Source organism: Spinacia oleracea, chromosome 1 (genome assembly GCF_020520425.1).
Source record: "Spinacia oleracea cultivar Varoflay chromosome 1, BTI_SOV_V1, whole genome shotgun sequence".
NCBI lineage: Eukaryota > Viridiplantae > Streptophyta > Magnoliopsida > Caryophyllales > Amaranthaceae > Spinacia > Spinacia oleracea.
This window is the reverse complement of record NC_079487.1, coordinates 171,204-187,803: the sequence shown is the minus strand read 5'-3', so window position 1 is coordinate 187,803 and position 16,600 is coordinate 171,204. Positions and strand designations below refer to the sequence as shown.

The following is a 16,600-nucleotide window of genomic DNA, read 5'->3' as shown; positions in this document are numbered from 1 at the left end:
TTATTAAGTTCAGTTTCGTACTATTTCCATCATTTGTACCTAAATTGACATAATACAAAAGCATAATTATATGAAGGGACTGAAATTATTGTTGATTAATTATTATTATTATTATTTATTATTTGAGAGTGTTAATATTAGAAGGGCAAAATCGTACTTTTCTACTCTGAATGAGGGCGTTTTTGGAAAACGCGGGCGTCAAATAACGATACACTTTGGTAAGGGTGGCATATACGAATACGAATACGAATATACGATAACTGGATTTACTGGTAGTGTGTTGGATTAGAAGCGTCATTTGTCGGTGTTGAAGAGTTGCGAAACCACCTTGATCGTAAGATCTAAAAGCTCCAACTGGTTTCCAATTGGTGTTTTGGCGATGGCTTCTACGGAGGGTTTGGTTCCCATAACTAGGGCTTATTTGTCTTCTTATTATGATAACTATCCTTTCGAACCGCTCTCCGACGATGTAGCTACCCTCACTACGGATATGCGCTCCTTCATCACTGACTTGCAGACACATACTCCGCTTACTCAAGGTTCCTATTCCTTCTTTTACTTCTTTCCTTCAATTTGGAATTTATTAATTTGTTTTTTGTAAATGAATTGGTTAATTGTAATTGAATCGGGAGAATGCCAAGTTAATTGATTGATTTGCTTGGATATGAATTCGGAGAATGCTAAGTTAATTGATTGATTGCTTGTATATCAATTGAATTGCTAAGTTAATTAATCATATGATATGATATAATACGAATTGTGCATCGTTCTGCAGGTGAGAGTCTTGTGGTGGATGGAGTGGATCATCAACCACCTCATAAAATTGACGAGAATATGTGGAAGAACCGAGAACACATAGAAGAGATCATCTTTATGCTTCAACCACCACAATGGCCAACTACGGTATTCACCAACTAGCTCAATCCATTTAACCTCTATCATTCTGTTAACGGTGTCAACTCACTTCTCTTGTGCATACAGCTTCATCAACAATCCAGATTGCCTCCCATTTTTGAGCATCTCAAACTTAAATGTGAAAACGCATTGAACACATTGGAATCCTTTCAATCAAAAAACGCGGATAATGTATTTAATACAGGTTAGCTCTTCTCTCCAGATACCAACTGTAATTGAATAACATTTCTCGACTATTTCTGTATTCAGTTTAGAATTTTGGTTAGAGACATTCTCCATCTATAAATTTGATTTGAAGCAACGTCAATAGTTGATACTTTTCCTCATTCCTTCGGAAAAATTTCACGTTCTATTTGTAGCATGAGTTTGAGTGGTACTCCTATAATACTAAGTGCTTTTTTGGCTGGCTAACATTGAAATGAATGGTATATGCCACAAGTTGCTCGAAGTTGTAAAATATCCATTTAAATTCTTCCGTGGTATGTAAGAGCTCAAAACTTAAGTTGTCATTTTCAAATGTTTCCTGACCGATTTCATATCTGAAATAAAATGTCCCTTGTAATGTTATCTTAAGGTAAAAGTATTATAATGGATCTGGTTTTACTGCCAGAAGGTTCTTATTGCAGCAGAGGATTTTCTCTAGCTTTTCTTTTGGTCTTATTCGGTGTATAAAAAATCTCAAGGCACATCAAGGTGATTGGAAGTTCCCTGCGCCTTACCCCTCAGGGAACTTTTATGCCCCTCAGGTGCATCTCGTTGAAATCGATGTGCCTAGACCACAAAAAGTGCATGACCCTAACGCCTTTCCCCTCAGCGCCTTAGTCGCGCTTTTTTAGACACTGGTCTTTTTCCGATTGTTTTAGTAGTAATCTCTAATAAAATAAAGTTACTATTAAATTTCCCTGCTCCGGATATAGGATATAGGAGTAGGACGATGGATTATCTCCTTCTTTTAGGCTTTTGAAAAATTGGCTAAAGTTCCTATTCTGAAGGTACATCAGTGGCATTAACATCGTTTTCTCTTGCACGGATCGTGGAGCAATGGAGAAGGTGGTATGAGGGATGATGTTGATGTGTGTTTGACTGTTTAGAATAACGTAATCAAATATTTTTAGACCAGTGGAATATGGAAAATAGAAGGTTTGCCTAAGTCATGCAGTTTCCAAACCCGCTGCTGTGTTGGTAGTTCAGGTGTTCTGTTACATACTCAAACAATTCTTCGTCGGTCTAGTAAGAAAGGGTTTGTTATACAATAGAGGGGATCCCCTATTGTGCTCTTGTTGGAATGATTAAGGAACACAAGAATATGACATCCATTTTAAGGCAATATGTAGGTTAACTCATTTTCTTAGAGGGATTTGTGTTTGTTAGTGTTTTGTGATCTTCATGGTATAGGGATCTTAGTTTTAGAAAGTGCCAGGTGCATAGGGTCCTTGGAGCCTAGACGCAAGGGAGAAGATAAAATAAGAAATAGAAAAAGAGAAAAAATCGGTGAAGCATCTTGATCGATAAAGAACTAGAAAAAAACGTAAGAAAGACAAAAACCGAAAGACAGAAGTCACTGAACAACAAGAGAGAAAGGAAGAAGAGAGGAGCAACAAAAAAGAAGAAAAAATAAGAGAGAAGAAGAGAGGAGAAAGAAGATATCACATACCCTAAAATCACTAGCGAGCAATGCTCAGAATTCGGCTGTGGCCATTGGCGAAAAAATTAAAATCAAATTTGGGATATACAAATTTGCTCTCTCTTCTTAGAGACTATCTTATCGTTGGGAGGTAAGTAAGTCATGTTAGAACTAAATAATGGAAAAAACAAAAATAATAAACCAACACATCATCCACACGCGAACCAAAGCCCAAAGCGTCAAAGGCGCCTCTAGGCACACTTTTCAAAACCGAGGTAGGAATACGACTAGATGTGAATGGGCTTGAGATCCCATATGCTTGGTGTAATTGCTACAATTTAAAGATATATCTCTACTTTACAGAGATATTATTAGTTTTAAGTTCTTACATTGAATTTTTGTAATTTGGAATCATAACTCAGAGGGTGAATCTACATTTTACCATCTCTTTTGGTTTTAGTTGTTCGACTTGTTCCAATTCTAAGTGGCACATTTTTAAAGAGTAGTGGGCAAAGAGTAGCATTTTTATTTTATTATAAAGGGTGTGAAGGACCTTTGGAGAGCAATGCTTTACCAAAAAGAGAAACAGAACAACTATTTCAGAAAACTGAAAAAACCATGCAATATAGTGGAATGGCCTAAGGGTTGCTTTGCGTTGTGGATTGAGAAAATGGGAAGGATGTCTTATGTCTACCAAAAGAAGTTAGAGGATGAGGAGAGTCAACCCTTAGTTTTAAAAAGAGCGCTTAAGCGACGCCTAAGCGAGGGGCGAGTAGGGGCGAACAGAAAATCGCTTCTGCCAACCCAGGCGAGGGGACAGAGTTACCTGGTTCGTGGTTCGCTTCGGTACGGGGTACGGGTTCGGGTTCGCGGGTAGCTGATTTTCGGTTCGTGAGAGGTTTATGGGATTTTTTGTGTGTGTGTGTGTGTGTGTGTGTGTGTGTGTTTTAGTGTCATTCAAATTGAGGCCTAAATTCTTAAGTACTCGTACAACCAGAACTAGCTGATCTGTGCACACTGCAGAGTCTGACTTTTAGTAATTCTCTAAGTATGGGATATTGATCAAACATTTAATAATTAATACTGATGCTCAAAAATAAGTCAACTAAATAAAATTCAATAGATAAAAAACTAAAAACAAAGAAGATTAAACAAACAAAGAAGTTTAAATACTCTACTGCATAAACATTAAACAAACAAAGTACTTAAAAAACAAAGAACGTTAAACAAACTAAGAAGTACTTAAAAAGCAAAGATCCTCTACTGCCATGAATTCTAAACAACAAAGAACTCTACTGCATGAACATTAAACAAACAAATAATTCTACTACTGCATCTGTTTCTTCCCCTTCCCCTTTGCCTTCTGACTTTTTATTTCACTTGCTTCCACCTTTATTCTTTTATATGAGATCCTCTTCATCTTCAACATTTGAATCCAATCCAGCCCATCTCATGTCTTCTAATTCAGCAGGTGAGTCTTCAAGACAAGAATTTTCAGGATCAATATCCCATTTTCTGGAGGGACCTTGCTTGTAACTTTCAGAGAACCTAGACAAAAGACGAAGATTAGAATGGATGTAAACTAACTTATCTGCCGTTGAACAATTTAATCTGTTTCTTTTCAAGCTATGAACAAGCCCGAATGTACTCCAAGCCCTCTCTGCCGAAGAGCTACTAATGGGTTGAGCTAACACCTTCTTAGCCACCTCTGCCAATTCGGGAGTTTGTGATCCATACATAGACCACCAATCAATAGCTTCCATGGTGACAACATCCATTTGGGCTTGTGGCAGCGAGTATATCCCTTTCTTCAATTGAAATTCAGTAAATTGATCACGTAACTTTTTTTCTTCATATTTGTCTTCAGTTATTTTCCCAAATGCTTCCATACAACCCATAACCACCTCTTTATCAAGATTAGGAGCCCTTCTAGTATACCCCCCAGGAGCAGGAGATTCTAAGTAAATCTTGTCATAAAAACGAGGTGAAAGAGCAAAACCTAAACAATGGAGAGGAATGGTCATCTTATCCCACCTTGTTACCAATATTGTTTCTACTTTAGCAAACTCAGAGACATATTTGCTATCCCTCATAATATCTTTTATTTCACCAATCATGTTATCCATTCTCTCATATATTTCCCCCATCTTAGGACCATCACCATCACAGAACTTCAGTAATTTGTAAAGTGGTTTGGTGAAACTTACAATTTCTTGAGCTTCACTCCAAAAATGTGGATCTTGAATAGTTCTTGTTATCAATTCACCCATAGCTCTTGTATCTGCATCTTGTCTCTTCAACCACTCTCTACATGCCTTGAAAACAATAGTAGTTTCAAGTGCCTCTCTACGAGAGAGTAACCTCTTCAACATTATGTAGTGACTGCCAAATCTGGTCTTTGCTACCTTCAATAAAAATTCTAGTTGAACGAGCTTTAAACAATGCTAACAAGTATTTATGACTAGTGAAAAAATTCACCACTTCTTTTCCACATTTGTAAGTGCCTCGCATCCAATCAAAAGCAGCAGCAAGATCTTTAAATACCAAGTTCAAAGTATGACATACACATGGAGACCAGAATATGTGTTTGTGTACCTTTTCTATTTCTCTTCCAGCAGCTATGCAGTTCTTAGCATTGTCTGTCACCACTTGCAGTACATTTGAGGGGCCAATCTCTTCAATTGCCAAGAGCAAATAATCAGCTATCACCTTCCCTGTTTTCTCCACCGCATTGAATACTCCAGCATACATAAACATGGCACCTCTACTGTTTGTTGCAATGACATTGATAAGTTGATCACTTTTGCAATTAGACCAACCATCCGAGACAACAGATACACCATGAGTGTACCAAGTATCTTTTACTGGAGCCAAATCTTTTTCGACGCTCCTCTTACATTCATCAAGCAAAGTGGTACGTGCTTTCTCAAATGATGGTGATTTGTAACCTTTTGGAGCATTATTAATAGCATGTACCATCTCTTGCCACTGAGGGCTTCTTAGACAATTAAAAAAGCTATGGCATTTGCACAAATACACCTCATGATTTTCAAATCAACTGTTGCCCTTTCCATGGTCCCAAATGGTATTTCAAGTGGGGATCTGCTAGGAGTTGGTGTTGTATGTTTAATGAGGATTGAGTTCTTCAATCTTGCTGACACTTGCCCCGAACTTTCTGCATCTTTAACTTTCTGCATCACCTTTCTATATGCATCACGGTTGTTCAGCAGTGCAGAACAACGTTTAACGTCTGCTTTTATGCCGGGGCGCGGTCCAAAAATATGGACATGCATTCTGGTATAGGAGCTTTTATGTGTTTCCTTGCAATGGTTGCAAGTCCACCACTTTGAACCTCCTGGATTCTTGCCTTCTACTTTTCTTGACAGGATTGTGATTTCACCATTTAACAAAGGCAGATAACTACGGCTTGTGTTTTTCACCTCCTGTTGTGGTGGAGGCGTTACTTCATCCCCAGAATCATCATCTTCACTTTCGAATCCCATGGCATCATCATTGTAAAGTATGGGATATTGATCTTCTTCTTCTTCTACTGCTTGTTGACTGACTTTCTTTTTCCCAAAAGCCATGTTAATTTGTAGAATATATTACAGACTTATGTAATCTGTATTACAAAGAAAGAGGAATTAGGTAGAAGCGTCTATATTGGTGTGCCTATATTGTTTATGGTTGATTCATTATATACCGTGAGAGTTGTGTAGTTTCCTTAAACCTTTGGAGTGAAATCAGTCAATCCGATCACCGGGCTTTCTTTTTTTTCCAAATCTGCCGATGATAAGAGTCCTAATTTCTTCAACTGGTTGTTTATATTATGTAAAGATTTAGGTGCAAAGATTTATTCCTTCTTTTTGTCCCCTTATTATGCGTAACAATGGCTTATTATGCTTAACATACAAAATAGTAATGATTTTTCCCCCTTAGACTCTGACTCTGACTTGTTTATGGGATTTTGTTATACTAATATGCAATATGCGGTTAACTTGATTGCATATAATTTGCTTTTTAAAATGATTTGCATATAATTTTAATGATTTGCGTATTACTATATTATACTATAATAAACAAAAAAGATGTATGTATAATTTAATATTTAGTAACTTCGTACACATCGGTCAATCGATATCGGTCGGTCTAACATATAATCAATCGGTTAATATCTTATTACGTAACAATTAATATAATTTGCCATGTAACGTTTCTTTTAATTATTTTGTTTCCCTTTTGTTTAATTTGATAATTAGGAATGAATATCTTTAGTTTATATTCATCTTTGAATTTAAATATTTGTTCACAATCACATTATAAATTCAAGTATACGGGGGTGGTGGTTCTTGTCGTAAGTGAGGTTTTGGTTTATGTAATGGATCCTTGGGTTTATACATACGATTCTGATGTTGAAGAGGGTGAAGAATTTGTACCCAACACCCCCCCCGTCCCTGCTTCTCCTAAAACTCCATCTCGACCTATTGTCACTGCTTCTGATGATGAGGTATTTGGTTGGGCTTCCGCCTCCAGCTTTTCGCTGTTGACGCCGCCACCAGAGTTGGTGGTGCCGGAAACTCCAAAACACAAGAGGTCCACACCTCTATCTGAGATGATAAAGAGAAGCAGAAAGAAGGCTGGCTTGTTGAACAACTTTGGTAAAAAGAAAATTCAAGTGCCTTTCAAAGAGAAAGATGAAGAGCCGCGCAACAAATATTTCGTTCCTGATTCAGAAGAGGTTGAGTTTCCTCCGGGTTATGTTCCCGGTGATGGCCATGAGATGTTAAAGTTGTTAGTTCCCTCATATTTCGGCATTGTCCGTTATTGTGCTCCGTAGTTTAACGTATTTTTCGTATAATAATAACAATAACAATAACAATAACAATAACAATAACAATAACAATAACAATAACAATAATAATCAAAGTCAATTGCCAACCACAAAAATTGCCTGAACTCCCATCATCTTCATCGAGTTCTAGGTCTTTGTCGTCCATGGTGGTCTCTTTTCAGCAACATGAAAAAACAACAAAAACTTCAATTGACGGTGGAATTCAATGCGTATCGCCTTCACAATCAAAAGCCCCAACTATCTTGTATCCCTTTCCCGTACCTTCAATCGTTGAAACTAGGGTTTTTGGTTTGGTTCTCTAAAAATAGCGAATTGGTTCGCCGGCGAACCGCGAATCGGTACGGGCGAACCGGTTCGCGGTTCGCGGAGGTTAGGAGCGAACCAGGTAACTCTGCGAGGGGACCTACAGAAAGCGCGCGCCTCCGTGCGCCTCATATCGCTTTTGTTGAAGCGCAAGGCGGCCGCCTTTCAGAATTGGAGCGACAAGGAAGAGAAGATTAAGAAAAAAGCTTAAACAATATCGGAATTTCTTCAAATTAACATCTTAGGTGGCTACAGAATTAAGTGTTAAGTGTTTATTGGCAATTGACTTTGATTATTGCATGGATTTGCTTCAATTTCGACCCTAAATCAAAGACCAGAACCCTAATTTTATAGTGAGTCAAAATTGGAGGTCATCGGTCACTTGAACTGTGACAGAGATTAACCACGAGTACTTTGGTGCCTTTGTCGCCGATCATCTCACCGTCTTGGCCATTATCGGTCATGTTTTTAAGAAGCCGACAACCAGTTCGGCTAGAGCTCTTCCTCGGTTTCTCCTTCGGGTTTCCTTCCGTATTTTATGTTGACTATAAAGTACAACTTTTTTTTTGATTTAAAAAAATAGCTATAAAGTAGTAAAGTGCAGCTACCCGTTTTTTTCTTAAATTTTTGTATACTAATTTTTTTTGGACGGGACTAAAATATAAATTTTTATTGCTGAGTTGTCACTATCCATTGACCAGTGGGCCTTTCGATTTGTTTGTATGTTTTATTATACAATATGCACTTGCAACGATCTAAACTTTTAATTTGTACAGGTATTTTAACAACAATATTAATTTTTCTGGGCTCTTTTATTTCAAAATATACACACAAAAATAAAATAAAATTATATGTACAATGCTGAGTAGAAACAAGACGGAATATATGGAGCGTAAGTTTGGAATCTCGGGTTTCTAGGCCGAGTAGAAACAAGACGGAATATATGGAGTGTAAGTTTAGTGGAGTCCAAGATAGAGAGACGGGGGCGATTACCTTAGATGGGAAAATTGTCCAAGGCTCTGAAATGTTCCGTTATTTAGGATCTATTATCCAAAAGGATGGAGAATTGGATGGCGATGTGGCCCATAGAATCAAAGCAGGTTGGTTGAAGTGGAAAGTTGCCACGGAGTTCCTATGTGATTTCAGGCATGCCTCAAAGATTGAAGGGAAAATTTTACCGCACGGCAATTCGACCGGCTTTGTTATACGGCACAGAATGCTGGGCAGTGAAACATTGCCACGTGCAGAAGATGAATGTGGCGGAGATGCGCATGTTACGTTGGATGTGTGGACATACAAGAAAGGATCGTTTGAGGAATGAGATTATAGGAAGAACGTAGGGGTTGCACCGATTGAGTTTAAGATGATGGAAAATCGTTTAAGATGGTTTGGACATGTAAGCAGAAGATCAAGTGATGCCCCGGTTAGGAGGATAGAAGGGTGGCAAAGTGATAGAATTGCAAGGGCTAGGGGAAGACCTAAGAAATCTTGGAGGAAGGTGATTGAGCACGATATGAGCTTTCTTGGGATTTAGGAAAATATGGCTTTGGATAGGACAGAGTGGAGGGAGAGAATATACATTAATGACTTCATTTGATTTATACAGCTTCAATATTTCTGATGATCTCTATTTTTATTTTTAAAATTCTTTCAAATTTTTAATTTTACATGCTATTTTGAAATGTACTTATTTTGCCTATTCATTTATTATAAACTTTACTTATTTTTTATTAGCTCTTACAATATTTTATATATATATATATATATATATATATATATATATATATACACATTTTTCTCTTATTTTACTTTCATTAATTCCACTTTCTCTTCCTTATTTTTCTTATTACATCTTGCTCCTTTCTGGTTTGATTGGTGAAAATGACGATCTCCTACGACGATTCATGTTAGCCGACCCCAAATCATTTTGGGACTAAGGCTTTGTTGTTGTTGTTGTTGTTGTTATATGTACAATGCGCGCGCCTTGCGCTTTACGCCTAGGCTATAGGGACCCTTTGCGCTTTGGTGCGCTTTGTGCTTTTAAAATCTAAGAATCAACCAAAGGGCTACCTTATGTTTTCTTTTTAAGCTCTCTAGATCAAAAAAGGAATTCCACTAAAAGAGGTTGAAGAAATACAAGGGTGATAAAAAGGAAAAATAAACTCAATCTTGCGTTCTATCTAAAAGGAGCACAAGGGATCAACCTATGCATGTGAGCCCAAAATCCCAAATAGAAGCTTCATACACCACAAAATCCTATAAAGAAAATAAAGAAATTAAAGAAAACCCTGCAGCAAGGAAAAACCCATTTATGTCTCTTCATTTAGCGCATCATTCGATTAGAAAGAAAAGCCGGTTGAAATACATGCGGATGATAAACGCAAATGAATTAGAAGAGGAAATAGGGAAAGAGTCGATGGGGAGCCCAATGAATCCCAAGCAAATTATATTGCCTCTGCTTAAGAGGTTAACAATGCAAACAACAATTGATTATTGGTCTCTCTAGTAGCAAGGTATAGAGTGCATATGTGAGGATAAAGTCTTGTTTGAGCTTCCCTAAAAATAGCACCTATATGAAAGCGTCCACCACTCGACCCTCTTTAGAACTTTAGCTTCTAAATTAGGTGTAGAAAGAGGGAGGAATGCAATATTGGCTTTTTTACCCTTGGTGGTTGAGCGACGCCGACCTATAAATGCACGTGTTTGGAAAGTTGGCAGTTGTGATTATGCCCATTATGGGGATTTCAGAAGAAAGCCAATGAGAACGAAGATGACTAGGACACAATGTCTAAAAACGGATATGAAGAAAATGGGTGTTAGAAATAGAGGTGTTCATGAGCGGGTATCATGCTTTTCGGGCAATGTATAAAAAGGCTAAAGGCGCAACAAGGCGTTTGGATTTTCCAAGGCGCGGTTCAGTGCGCCTCGGTGTGCCTCATTGAAGTGAGACGCACTTAATAAAAAGTAAAAGAATGTGAAAAAATAGTGTGTGCCTCGGGAGGTGTACCTCAAGGTGCGCCTTGGTGCTCCTTGTTGCGACTTAGGTGCGCCTCATTGAAATCGTCGCCCAGCCATAACGCCTTGCACTCAAACTTCTAGGCGTGCCTTTTTATACACTGTTTTTGGGTACCCGCTTTGTCGAGTAGTGAAAAAGAGGCCCATGACCGGACCAGCAAAAGTTGGGTACCCGGCTTTCCCGGGTTGTGTCATAGGGTACCCGAATTTATTTCGCTGCATTTCCATTCTACCAAATTCTGTATCGAACTCTAAAAACATGTCAATTAAATTACCTTTCTTAGACACTAAACTTCTGCTACAATTTCTCACCAAATAACAATGAGAATCAAGTCTAAATCATTCATCTAGAGATTACCTTTTCTCTATTTTCTAATATTTTTTTTAAAAACAACAAACAACGAACCAATACTATTATTTTACAACATCCTCCAACTTAAATTCATAGTCATATAACCCATGTCATTTGACGAAGGGTCGTGGAAGATTAAAAAGAAGGAAACCAAGGATTGTTTAAGCAGCAACAACAACAACAACAGGGGGCGACGGAGCAGTACTGCTGGTGCGGTCGGCGAAGTGGTGGAGCTGACGCAATATGTGGTGACGTGATGCGGTGGATCCGATGACCTACTTTGTGAGTTAGATTGAGTTTGTGTGAGAATTGAAAGAGAAGGAGAGCAAGAAACAAGAAAAAGAGAGAGAAAGGGAGGAGGATAGGAGCTTTGTGCGGCTGGAAAATGAAGGAAATGAAAAAAAAGTTTTAAAAACCTACACTCTACCCAAGTAACCATCTCAACTTCCTTTTTTTTCTAAGAAAATAATTTTAACGGGTATCTGTTTAAGGAACAATGTCTATTTCCGATGGAGCCAAAGATTCATTTGTTCTTTTGGTTGTGAGATGTAATGGACTAAATCAAAATGACTCTTAAAACCTAATCGCTTCCTTTCCATGAAGTAGAAGATGGTCGTCCTGTTGATTTCTTGCTCTCTACCCAAGTAACCATCTCAACTTCCTTTTTTTTCTAAGAAAATAAATTTTACCGGTACCTGTGTAAGGAACAATGTCCATTTCCGATGGAGCCAAAGATTCATTTGTTCTTTTGGTTGTGAGATGTAATGGACTAAATCAAAATGACTCTTAAAACCTAATCGCTTCCTTTCTATGAAGTAGAAGATGCTCGTCCTGTTGTCGTCCTGTTATCGCTTTTGGGTCAATTGGAAACAACCTCTTTGTAATTGCAGGGGTAAGGTTGCGTACACCCGACTCCCCCTTACCCCGCTTCTTGCGGGAGACTTTTTGAGGCAATGGGGTAATGACAATGGACCCGTTTAAGGAACAGAACGGCCCATGCCCCGATCCAGATACATTAATAAACTCCCGGTCGGGTACCCAACCTGTTTATTTTAGACAAAACAGAAAATACCCGTATAATATTTGTCGGGTCAGCGGGTCGACGGGTCGGGTAATGCGGGTCAGGTAGTTTTGAACACTCTTAGTTAGAACATCTTACGTCTCTTTTTCTTATTAGATGACACAATGCGATTTTGACACTATTCACACAAGTTCCTTAGACTTCCTTTTTGTGATTTGTATTTAAGAAAAAACATGGTCATGTGGGGTCTTATTAGATTTGTCTTAATAGATATTTTTTAAATATCAACTTTTATAATTTTTTCTTATCCGTAATTGAAGATGTTTGAAATCGTGCTTTGGTAATGTGCCTGAAAAATTGTGTCATCTAAAAAATAACGGAGGAAGTACAACAATAGATAGACGAAAAAGGGAAATTTTGTTTGGTGAATAATTACATGAGATAATATTAGGTTCATGCATTAAGGGTTTGATATTGTTGTTGTTTGTTAGAGTAACAAGTTAAGGACCGCAAGAAATCATCCAAGCTCACTCTTCTATCATGAGAATTTGACAAAGAATTCAAGATGTTTAACAAGTTAGTGAGGTCTAGCAAGTCTCTTCTAACTATGTTACAAACACCCTTGGTAGCACTCGGACAATTCTTTTGGGGCAAAATCATTAATTGTTTTCACTAAGTAGTCGAGTCGCACACTTTGACATGAGTACCGGAGTCCAAGTAACATAGCTTCTAACATGAAAATTCCATGAAATAATATCACAATCCCTCACCCAAGTGATGAAATAAGAGTATGATATTACAATTATTAGGAACACAGAGAAAAGGTACTACGGAGTATAAGGTGGTTACTCTATATTCCGAGATCTTCGCAAAAAACAAAACGCTCCCCATTTTATTTGAAGGTTAGAAGAAAATATCGTTCTTTATCTATGCAGATAAATGGTATGCGAAATTGAAGATGAAATGTAGCAAACAATACACAATTGATAAAAACATATAAAAGGAAAAATTGTGGATACTTTTTAATGGACAAAATTAAATGTTAAATCGTATAAGTTCTCAATGCCCCATGTCCTATTTGGTTCCCATCCCATATCCCAAGGCTAAAGTTTTTATCCATGTTGGATTTTTGGATTCACACTCAAGACCAACACTCATATCAGATTCTAAGGACCATAGATCAAGTGTTATGGCCTAATATTGTGTAAATCCTTTCTTAATTCTTTGATTCGTTCCCCTAGATATCCCGTTTTTCCGTTAGCGAGCTTCATATGAAGACGAAGGTCTCCCTTAGAAAGGTGAGATCTTCGCTTAGACCTTAGCTTGGGAAGGCTAAATAGTTAATACTAATGATATGGTCCAAAAGCAGCGACTGGGAATGACTATATCACCTGACATTTGCTTGGTGTATGTGTCAAATAATGAGTCGCCCTCACATGTCTTCCATCATTGTGATATGGTTCGCAACCTTTTGTAATGACTTTTTGCAGTGAAGAGTCTTTGGTCAGACCTGTGAGTAGTGGTTGCAAATTTTCTTGTTGCTTTGATGAATGCCATTATGACTATTTTGTGGTGTGTCTTGTTGGAGCAAGCAAAATGGTCTTTTTAAGGCTGTTGCTGTCCCACATGATCTACTATGGGATAAAGTAACTTTATTAGCTTCTTTATAGGCCAAGGCGGTTGAGGCTTTCCCAAATTACTCTATTTAACCCATACAAAGGAAGGCTAAGTTGTAGTTTTGATTTCCATTCTCTCTTTAGAGGACCTTGTCCTCTTGATGTACTTTAACTTTTGTTTGTGCAGTTTTAATTATATTTTTCGTCTTACAAAGAAAAAGAAGATTGTGTAGGTGTTGCATTGTAATTTGTATTGCAGCTGTAATGAGTTTATGTGCAAGTTCTCGACGAATCAATTTAAGTAAAATTATTGTGTGCCTATATTGGTATCTTCCTTTATCAGTTGCCTAATTATGTCTAATTGTCTACAAAATGGAAACATAATGAAAAATTATCATACTTCAGATTTAAGGAACTGTTTGTTTCAACTTATTTCAGCAAAAATAAATTCAGCAAAAATCAGTTTTTTTTGTCAGCAAAATAAGCTCAGATAAGTTAAGTTGTTTTAAATAAGTTCAGCTAAGTTCAATTAAGTTTATAAGAGAATGAATTTCATCTCTCTGCATGGTCATGTGTAAACTGTATATTGCATAACTGCTGTTACACTTGTACATTTTAAGGCCAAAGGTTTGAGAGAGTTATTGTTTTGGGATGTAGTGATTTACCACTGTAGTTGTATTACTTAGCTGATGTGCAACAACAACTACTTTGCGGTCTTCTAGTAGTAGGGACCTCATTAATTTCTTTTCTTTTTCATTTGTTGTTACAATTAGTCATGAGCTATATGCCTCAAGACTTCCGTGGTACCTTGATTCGACAACAAAGGGAACGCTCAGAGAGGACTAAACAAGCTGAAATCGATGCTTTGGTCAAGTCTGGAGGCAGTATACATGATCGATATGCGTTGCTGTGGAAGCAACAGATGGAAAGGTGGATATCTTAGAGTTTGTTTGTTGGTTAATTCTTTCTACCATTATTCTCTGACTTCATCAGACTATTTCTTTTTCAGGAGGCGACAGCTGGCACAGCTTGGATCTGCAACAGGTGTATATAAAACACTTGTGAAGTACCTAGTAGGAGTACCACAGGTTTGTATAATTTGCTTTTGTTTTTTGGGTTTTACTCCACTGATTTTTGGTGGTTGGAACTAGTAGAAAAGCATTTACTAGAGGCGGCACTTTTAGGTCTATTAGAGGCGTTTTAGGGTAGCTGAAAATGGCAGGTTGGCTAATGAATACGTTTTTAATTTGCCGGCGTTAAGAAAAATGCCTCAGATAACATATTCATCTTCTACGTTTTTCTAAAAAAAACGGCTTAAATAAGGTATTCATTTGCTACTTTTTTGAAGAACTCATCAAATTACCACTTTTCTCTATTTTTTTACTTGCACCATTTTCCTTTTATGGAAGTTGCATATTAGTTGCACAATTTCCTTTTATAGTATGTTTTCACATGCTTTTGGTGTGTTCACACACTAATTACCCACTTTATCCTTACTCACATTTCACATTTACCGTTGTTACCTTACATTTTCCCTTTCTTTTGTTTGTTATCATATGGACAATTTTGATATTTATAATTTTTCTTATTTGTCATCTATGGTTTATATCAACCATGACAGTAGTGACCATTGAAACCTAAAATTACTTGATTTGCTAACTATGGTTGAAATTTACAATTAATTGAACACCCTTCTCTTTCTCCCTTGATTCTTCTCTATGAGTTCTCACAACCATGGCAATGGATCCTCTTTCCCCAACTTTTCTACCTCTCTCCAACAACGGCATCCCTCTTCTTCAACCAACCCAGATTTGAATGATTAAAACTGTCTCAACAATTTTCTAGCCACCGTTATAAAGGATTGATTTTTGACACGGCACCAATTCAGGAGGTATTGGGGTTTAGGGTTCATCCAACCAAAACCCAGGGTGTCTTTTTTCCGGCCGTCGCAAAGCGACGTTACGGTCATCGTTGTGTCATTTAGGTGTTATATCAGGTGGTTCTTGCTCTGGTTTGTTGGAGCTAGAAGCATTGTAGTTTTAAGATGATGGCAACAGTGATGAGTCCAATTAAATATATTCTTGTTTTACAAGAATAAATTTCATGGGTGATAATTACGTCAATGTGTATTGGAGAATTGACTTTGATGATGTTGCTGCTGTTGAATTACATACATTATATGACATACTAGATGGACTTTGTTGTTTTGGCTGAGCTTGATATTGTCCATGATCATGAATAAAAAAATAACTCAGTGTTTTGCAAGTATGTACTGTTGCTTTGAAGAATTATTTAATTTAAGTGATGTTTTTGAATGTAGGTATTGCTGGATTTTATTCGACAGATAAATGATGACGATGGGTATGTACTTACATCTTGGTGTACAGAAACATGATTCTAGGCTGATATTTATATTTCTGAAAACGTTTTCGATTAGAAACGTCGGAGGTTTGGGTATTAAATATGTACCACTTTAGTAAACCTCCCATTTTGCGATACCAGTTGACCCCACTTCTTTAGACCTCTACCTAATTTATAAGATTCTCTCTCAAGTCTAACAAGCCTGATCTCTGCATTGCTGGAAAGAGATCCCACACAGGAGAAAGCATTCAGTTTAGGGTTGTGGGTTTGCGTTATGTAAAAGTGGGTGTTAATGTAATAGTTCTCTTGCGTTATAAGCCAATTAGCTAACTAGTAAAAAGAAAGACGGAGAGAAGTTATAACTTGTATCAAACTGTCAACCCTTTTGTCCCCTCCCTCCTCCTCCCTCCCTTGCAATGTTTAGCACACACATCATTTTCGTTAAATAAGAACTAAAAAGTTATTTCCTATGTATAACAACTTTCATTCGATATTTTTCATATATGATAACCCAATGTAGATATAATATTGAATAAACTGC

At 37.3% G+C, this 16,600-nt stretch overlaps 1 protein-coding gene across 3 annotated transcripts in view; it reads left to right on the top strand.

The window, feature by feature from the left end:
- Positions 1–267: 267 nt before the first annotated feature.
- The window catches only part of LOC110777277 (uncharacterized), a 36,157-nt gene continuing 19,824 nt past the window's right edge, over positions 268–16,600 (top strand). For 2 of the 3 annotated variants that reach the window (XR_008926248.1, XM_021981883.2), the window contains exons 1-6: positions 284–539; positions 776–903; positions 982–1,099; positions 14,472–14,628; positions 14,708–14,786; positions 16,019–16,059. Coding sequence is in view for 2 of the 3 variants with exons in the window: in XM_021981883.2 (XP_021837575.1) it covers positions 380–539; positions 776–903; positions 982–1,099; positions 14,472–14,628; positions 14,708–14,786; positions 16,019–16,059 (683 nt within the window). In the remaining variant the exon portion in view is untranslated. Of the gene's footprint in view, positions 540–775; positions 904–981; positions 1,100–14,471; positions 14,629–14,707; positions 14,787–16,018; positions 16,060–16,600 lie in introns of all 3 variants that reach the window. The other variant, XM_021981884.2, reaches the window with a different exon arrangement.